Raw genomic sequence first — 8,831 nt, 5'->3', positions numbered from 1 at the left:
GGCCCCGCTCCCCGCCCTCCGAGCGCGGGGAGGCGGGGAGCGGAGGCGGCGCTGCCGGGGCTGCGGGGACCCCCCTCCACCGCTCCGCGGGGCGCCTGGCCCCCCGCGCCCCCGCCGCCCGCTCCGCCCCGCGGCCGGGCCAGGCCGGGGCCGCTCCCCAGCGCTCCCGGGGCAGCAGGAGGGGCCGCGGGAGCTGTCCAGCACATACCGACCCCGGGGCAGCGGCCGCCGTAGCCGAGGGGAGGCGGGTGGTGGGGTAAAACCTCCCCGCCCTGTGCCTTCGAGGGCACGTTGAATGCACTGTCAGCTCTGGGGTCTCATCCCCACCCCCTCTAATTTTGTAAATCAATTGCAGCCAGCACCTCCCTTGCGGTGTAAATAAAGCTGTGCCTGCTTAAAGTGATCCTGTGACCTGGCAAGACCAGAATTCCTTCTCTGCTCGCCTTGGGAGCCTTTCATTGCCAGTTGATGTACCTGTGAGTCTCTGGGCAAAGACACTGCCAAAGATGGCCCTCATTATCTGAGGGGCCAGTGAGGACTTCTTGGGAAGCAGCCCAAGCATTACCACCATGCAGACCATCACTGGCAGCTGTTCTGCAAGTGCAGAAACAGCTCTGACAACAAACAAGCAGGGGGATATCGCTGGGGTTGAGCAAGTGGGTCACTACATCCTCAGCCACCCAGTGTGCCAACAGGGGAAAGGTCTTCTCGTGTCACCCCCCTCCTGCATTCACTCATTTGGCCACTGCAACCTTGCCCGTGACCACGCTCAGACCTTCAGTCTGAAAGGGGAGCTTCCAAGGACCGAGTTTTGCCTCTCTGGTGCTTGATGGTACACCAGGAGGCCAACCAGCACTTAAAATGTATTATGGAGATCAGAGAAGTTGAGCTCCAGCAAGAAGGAGAAGCTGCCTCAGTCACAGTCAGACCAAACATTGCAGCAATTCATTTAGTGTTTTCTGCAATTAGTATTTTCAGCAGAGATAATACGAATTCTTTATTCTAATGTCATTCTCTTTCTTGATAGTGCTTCCTTGAGTTCTTTTAGTTCCTGCATCATGTCTGTGTGCAACAGATAGTGATGGTGGGAGGAGGAACAAAAGTGGACTCAAGACAGAATGTGCTCCAGGACCCTGAGAGTTGATTCTGAAAGGGTGCAGAGTTGTTTATATGTGGGAAAGCAGTCCCGGTCTCCCAGCAGTTCCACCAGAAGGCGAGTCATCATCTTTCTGATAAAATCTTAGAAGCCAGGTGTGAGGTAGAGCAAGCCCAGCTTAACTTCCTGCTGCCCAGTTACTCACAGTATCACCCAAGTCCTGATGACTTGTAGTTACCTATTTATCTGACTAGCTTGCATACTACAAATGTCACCAATACAGTTACTCAGTCACTAATACATCCCATTTGTGCTATTTTACTCACTTTTTCCTCAAATCACTAATCCATTCTATACAAGATTAGCTTGCACATGATGACTACTAATAACTGTCCACAGAGGAAAGAAGGCAGTTGTATGATTACTATAGTAAAATGGATAGCTTACTCAGCACTCCTATTATTTAGAGCCGATGTATTTAGTGCAGGGCCCTCTGCTGGTACCTTTTGTTAATTGTATGAGTTCTGTGTAAAACCCATGTCATCATTTTCATATTTTTCTAGGTTTTGTCATAACAAAATCTTTGTTATAGATCCATCAATAAGTTAATTTTGAGAGTGCTTTTTCCCAATCTAGCTCTTAGCCATTACAGTATTTTCTTAATTTTCCATTATACGGTATATATGTGTATGGTTTTGTATTATGTATGAAATATAAGTATTTTTTTCCCCAGCAGATTTAATTGTTATTTCAAAGGATTTTAAAAATGCATGTTTTCCAGAATGCTGACTGGGTAAGATCTCTTACAGCTAGTGAAAAAAACACTGAAGTTTTACCAAGTGACTGCAGCTAACTACTTCCTAAACTTACATTTGCCAATCCTATTTGTCTCCATTTTCCAGAAAGGTAATTTTAACCTCCAGGGGGTATCTGTGCATCCATACTTGGTGCCACGATTTGCTTTCCTGCATACATGTTCTCCTAGAGTGTGCACGTGCCCTGTATACTTGATACCAGGTACTTCTTTTTGCAAGCACCATGTGTTGTCCATATATTCCCTTCGACGGTTACACGTGCAGAACAGGGACGTGAAGTGTACATGAAGTGCACTTCTAACCTGCTTTCCTCACAGCTGTGGAATCCTTAATGCTAGAAAGTAGTCCAGGTTCTGGAAGATATGCCTCATTGTAGGTAATGAATCAAGATTCTCCATGCTAGTGAAGATCTACTCTAGTTGGCTGAAGAGATGTATTGAATGTTTCTCTATAGGACCAGTATGTCTCTCACTGGGGAAGAATACTACTCTACCATGCTACGTAACAATAAACCACACACACTGACACCGAAATTCATGTTTGCATGGATTCTTCTACCTTTGTCCCAGAAGAACAGGTTGACACCATCTGCATGACCCTGGTTGAAATGATGAGTAAAACCTAAATCCAAACTTGCCTTGCTCACGGTAGACCTACCACAGTCACTTTGATTCTTGCTTGCCTTTATGAAGGAACCCATAGATTAGAGTCTCATCCATAGAAGAATCTCATCCATCAATGAGGAGACTAGCGGCCATGCAGCGACTTCTCCGTGAAGCAGTCTGCAGGCCAGGGTCTCCATCTTTGCAACAGAACAGTTGGCATTTTTCATTTTGACGAATAAACACGTCAAATTTGTTAACATCTCAGTCCACAAATATGACCATAGAATCGAGTCTAGTCTCCAGGCACTTCTACCAACCGACTATGGATGCTCCTAATCTGCTACTCCAGGGTTTAAGGAGAAGAATCCATTATGATGTGTATTTCAGCCTCTTGGCATGAAGCTTCAACATTGTAACAAAGAATGGTCAGTGCTGTTCCAAAAGACAGGGGCAGCTAAAATTATCAGAATGTGCTTAGAGTATGCACCTTCTTACAGGTCAAAGGTAGGAAGATATAATTAAGATCCATCACTGTCAAACCTTACCCACGATTTACTACACCCACCTGCACCGCAGGATGTCAGACTGACCATTGCAGTCACCGTGGCATTTGGTGTGGGAGGAGGGAAGGGCTACAGCATTTCTCCGGTGTTGCTCAGAGCTCTGCGCCACACAAGACAGGCACTACAGGCCTGTAGGGAAGTCCCAGCTCTTCAAGCAGGGAGCAGAAGGGGTTCACAACCCTAACGAAACTTCAGCTCACGCTGTCTCCATTCATCACAGCAGCTGAAGACACTTTGTGCGCAAGTTGCAGCGATTAATGTGAATCTCCCATGATCGTCAGGACTGTGCTGCCTTGTGAGTGACACCAACAGTAGCTTATTTGTTGCCTCCCGGAGACTCACCATCTCTCTCCAGCCGAAAACCTCAGCTAATTCATTGAGAAATTCATTACATCATCTTCAGCCAGTTTGTCCCACTACGGATCGGCAGCATGTGACAGCCCAATGGACTCTGAAAGCTTTTCCTTGAATGAATCTGCTATCGCAACCGCAGTATAAATCTGTCCTTCGCATTTAGTGACAGGGAAAGTACTCACCAAATTTTAAACCAGTTTGAGTCATCCTAAAGGCAGCTGAGAGGAAGACAACTTACTCTGTCCTACTCCTATCCTTCCACAGGATGGGGAAGAGCATGGGGGACAGCTGGACACTGTTATTAATAAAAAGGAAGAACAGAGAAGACTTCATGGGCACCACATTCCCTCTGATGGGCTCAGGCAGCCTTTCCTTGTTTGCTAGATGCTGCCAAAATTGAGAGCATAAGATACACCAAGGCAGCAGCCCTATTTGTTAAGGGAAATGTGGAATATAGATACCAACACCAATGCACATTTAAAAGTCAACAAGTGTAACTGCAAAGAATGAAAAGGAAGCAGCGTTCATAGCAACAGAGGTGTCTGTGGGATCTGGACAGGGATGTGTTTTCATGCAGCCTGAGGTGCAGCGTGGCAGGAAAAGCTTTGCAGGCTGACCAACTTGCACTGAAGAGCAAACAACTGCAAAACATCAGCAACAGCAGCACCTCGTATTCAAAGTAAAGCTGTCAGTTCTGAAAGAGCTTGGTATCAAAAATATATTGCACTGCCATTTCAGTCTTTTAGGTGTGTGACAGATCCCAAACCGGCAGACTCCAGAAAGCACCGTAACCCTCTGGCAGAATGAGCATGTTTGGCTGACAGCAGCACCAACAAATGCACTTTCCACGGTCGCCTGGTCCGTACCAGGGGCCATCTGGAACCAGGGACCACGTGGGGTCACCTGCGGCTGCCACCGGCGTGGCGCCAACTTCAGCAGCAGCCACGTATCCGCTGGTATCTGGGCCAGAGAACCTTTGCCTAGGGTTGGAAATGTGGGACATGCAGAACAAAGAACCTTCAAGGTTTGGCTACACAAATAGAAGATTCTCAAGATCCTCTTAAGCAAGCCTTGAAAGTTAATAAAATTTAACATTTCAGAAAGAAGAGAGGCTTAGTCAAATGATTGTATCAGAACTTCAGAGCCCTCCCCGTGAACTTTCATTGCCTTTATCTTAATCCAGCCTTGATGCAACACAGCCAAAAAATGAAAGGCACCAAAAGTCATCTGCTGCAATATATATTTTAATTCAAAGTGAATCTCGACAGTAATACACCATAAATTCTTATTTTGACACTCACCAAAATAGTCACCTGGAAAACCCGCTTTTTGTGACAAAGTACAGAAGGCTTGGTCACATTTAAATCACTGAGAACTAGAAAGAAATACTATCGCAAACTGTAAGAGACATTACATCCATAAAAAATTTTCCCAGTCCTCATATTGTAATATTGCACAGTGCAATTGCTACATGGCGAACTAGTGTAGCATAGAAATCCAAAGCAAAAAAAAAAAGCCACAAGTCTACAAATTGTTAAACAGTAACAGTTCAAACTTATTAATCAAGTCTCTATCACTGGGTATTTCTAGAACAAGTCTTCCTACAGCTTGCAGTGTGATTTAACTTTTACTTAACACAAATCAAGTTAATTAGCAGTAAAAACAGAAAATTTAAAAATTAAAACCAAAAAAAAAAAAGTTAATACAGTAGCATATTTGACCAATAAAACACCCTGAAGTAGTTAAAAACCGAACACAAGAAATTAATATAAAATCTTGCAAATTAAAGTTATATGCAGATATGCAATTCTGTAGTCATGCAGTGTTTTATTTAAAAAAGGCATTAAAACGGTAACATGTATAAACGCTTCTCAGAGGACGACTTTTTTCACAGAAAAGGCCCTCGCCCTGGGAGCTTTGTTTTCTGCGGGTGGGACTGGGACACTGGCAGTGACCAGAGCCCGTTCTCTCCGAGTGTATTGCAGGATGAGGGAAAAGTCACGCCGTGTATATCGAATTTAAGGTGTGGCAGGATCCCAAATATTTCATTCTTTGAAATGCAGACATTTCTAAAATTCCTACACATAGAAAGAGCAGCGGAACTAATTTGGGGCGCATTTACAGCAACTTTTTCCTGCATACGAGAGGATACTGTTGTGATATACAGATAATCCTATCAATTTAACAAGCACGTTAGCTTAAAACCTTAAGCACAGTAAAAAGAAAGTACAGTAAATATATTAGACCCATGAAGATCCCCATGGCCCCAGAAAAAAACCAAAATGCAGTATTTTTTTGTTATCACCATACAAAATGCATCTACTCCATTTGCACTGGGGATTCTTGGTGTGTCCATTGCCTGCAATGGAGTAAGCACCAAAAAAACGTCGCTTCCCAACACAGGGGAGTGAACAGAAAACCATCTGCTGGACCGTGTCGCACATGTTTGAAGCGGTGAGGTGGACAGCCAATTCGAGCGTTTTCTTGACTTTATATATGTGTTGATAAGATTTCAAATTCATCAGGATACTCCTAGTTTCTAATGTATACTTTATATACACACACTTGTACAAAATGCATAGAGTTGATTACTAAAAACACTGAAACTTTGGGGAGGAGTTAGGTTTCTTAATTTTCAGTGTGATTAAAAATGTACTGCTGGTACTTTTATTATTTTTTATGATCTAATACTGTTGTATTTTAGTTATTACTTAAAAAATAAATCAAATGTAGGCACATTTATTTCATTCAGACATTCATTAAATAAAACACTGCCTGTGTTAGTGGAGTAAAGAATAAGATTACCAGTTATTAGCTTATTGACAGAGTTAAACTCAAATGCTTTGCACTCTTATTCCAGTCAACATTGCAAGGATTGTATTCCAGATTTTGTTTTAAAAAAAAGTTAAGTCAAGCCTGCAAGATGCAGCTTCTTACGTGTCTACACAATGCCAATATGAAAACATAAAAAAATTAAGTTACATCAATACATCCACTTATATGCAGTGATGAGCTCAAAGTTAATGGAGATAAAATACTGATGCAAATAACACACCCCAAAAAACATATGCAATCATCTTCCATCATTTACAGTATAGTAGTTACGACACTTCAAACATGAAAACAAAATTAAAAACAAAAAATCCAAACCCAAAACCCGGCTCCTATTTCATGTAATTAGACTTGTACAGAAATCAGAAGGCTAAGAAAGAACTAGTTAATCACCTAATTTCACAGCTATCTGAAGTGGCAATCATTATATAGCAGCTTATCTATGATACATTCAAGATAAATGATACGATTTATTACTTGCCCATAAGCTAAAACAGCCTCAGCTTAATACCTTCCGTAAATCCCATCTCTACACTACAGTATACTTGAGGTCTATGAAAAAGTAGCTACCTTGTATAGGAAATGGATGATTAAGTCTTTGGTGCTGCAAAAGCAACTTCATTTGAACAAAACAAAAAACGAAAAGACACACTTCCTAAGGAAAAAAATATAATGCAAAAAAGCATGTAATTTACGTCCCTGACGGAATGTATTAAATAAGCAAACACCCGCAACAGGCTAAAACAAATACTATAATGTAAAAAGACTAAAATCTCTCCCATGCATAAATGAAAGATTGCACACAAAGAACTCACATCTTTTCAAGCTTCAATAGTAAATATTCTGCTACTAGTTATTAAATACTGCATGGTTTGCTCAAGCTAAGATGAAACCACACCATGGATCAATGAGCATTTGGCTTTTTCTCTCATTAGCTAGTCAGTCATGCCTATCGCACCTCTAAACATTTTATTATATCCAATTAGACAAACACTTTTAAAATAAACTACTTAGGCTGTATTGCAGTTCCATTTACCAGTATGAAATACTGTGTTGTGTGTCACTACTCAATAGAAACTGAAACAACTTTTCCTAAGCACTACTAAAGTCTTGTCTTGAAGCTAGATCATTCTGGGGGGAAAAAAAGAGACAGCAAAATTCAGCTACAGCAAAACATGCTGCCTTCTCAATAAGGAAAACACACCCAATACTAAAATCATACCACACAAAACCCAAAATGAGCATTACGCTATCAAAAATCAGCAGATCTGAATTTTTAAGTGCTGCAGTCCTCAACATTTATATATAAGTAATAACATTAACAACCTCAAATATTTAAGGCACTATGTGTGGGAACAGTTTACAATGCAGCTGAGATTATTAGGACAACAACATTTAAGAGCAATGTTTAGGCTTTTTTTCTTTCTCGCCCATGCAAAAGACACATGCAATGTGAAGAACAACAGCTCAACTTTCAGATAAGTGACTCAACATTTAAACACCAAGATACGCAATACAAACAAGTTACTTCTACACTGTACTGCTGACATATGTGCATCTGTTGCTCTAGGCCTGTACACTGAATGGCTTCCCAAATGTAGACGTGTCTTGCACTAGTTAGAAGGCAATTTTATAAAAAATAGCAGGAGCAAAACCAGATTTCTGCTCCCATAAGTCACCTGTCTAGAGTTACTATATAAGAAGATAACATGACCAAAGACAAGTTATACCAAATGTGCAAAACACATTAAAAGTGAGTTTTTTTAAAGCTCAGAGTTGTTTAAATTGCACCCAAGTCTACATGATTCAAAAAAATAATTTTCCTGTTGTGCCATGGCTAATATTTAATAAATACCATGTTTCTTCTTAAATCAAACTTCTGTATCATTGAGCTTCCTCAATATACCGCATTTGAGTTCTCACATAAATGGATACTGGCTGAGTTTTGTTGGACTCAATGGAAATCCCGTGTAAGCAGGAGATGCTGCGATGTACGAATGCGGCGGGAAAATCGGTTTGTACTGAGTCTGATGAATGGTCGGGGAAGGCAAGAGACGGGGGTTTATGCCAACTGGGACCTGGTGTACTATACCGCTGGGATGAGAGATGTTGTACGTCGGATGCTGCAACAAGGGTCTCGAGGTACATGGCGAGGCGAGGAGGTGGGCAACAGGCGCAGCGGTGCTCAGGGGTGCCGACGACGGGTACGGGAGAATTGCAGGTTGTCCTCCAAGGTGGGTGCTTCCAGGGAGATGGGTGTGCACGGCGGTGGGATTTGGGCTTCCTTGCGGAAGGGAGAAAGCGTGCCCGGCGACGCTGGCTGGGATGTACGCCTGCTGCCTCCGGTGAGCGTAGTTTCCGTTCCATTCCTGCGGCCCAGATCCAAAGTGCTGAACCTGTCCACACACAGAAACGGGGAGGTCTTGATATTTCTAAGCATGAAGCGGGTTTGGAAAATGGAAAAAAAATGCACTAAAACTAGTCAACTTAAAAATCAAAAGGAATATAGAGACAGGAATAATTAAATGTTTAAACAAAACAAAAAAAAGATTAGCTATTTAGATAG

The 8,831-nt window shown here is 42.4% G+C and overlaps 1 protein-coding gene across 3 annotated transcripts in view; it reads right to left on the bottom strand.

Annotated features, from left to right (window-relative positions):
• Positions 1–4,656: 4,656 nt before the first annotated feature.
• The window catches only part of HIPK3 (homeodomain interacting protein kinase 3), a 72,122-nt gene continuing 67,947 nt past the window's right edge, over positions 4,657–8,831 (bottom strand). For all 3 annotated transcript variants that reach the window (XM_065838099.2, XM_065838100.2, XM_065838102.2), the window contains exon 16: positions 4,657–8,661. In XM_065838099.2, coding sequence (XP_065694171.1) covers positions 8,185–8,661 — 477 coding nt within the window. In that variant the 3' untranslated portion in view covers positions 4,657–8,184. The remainder of the gene's footprint in view (positions 8,662–8,831) is intronic.

This window comes from Patagioenas fasciata, chromosome 5, assembly GCF_037038585.1.
Source record: "Patagioenas fasciata isolate bPatFas1 chromosome 5, bPatFas1.hap1, whole genome shotgun sequence".
Lineage (NCBI taxonomy): Eukaryota > Metazoa > Chordata > Aves > Columbiformes > Columbidae > Patagioenas > Patagioenas fasciata.
Note: the sequence above shows the minus strand (reverse complement) of the source record. Positions and strands in the feature narration are given on the sequence as shown.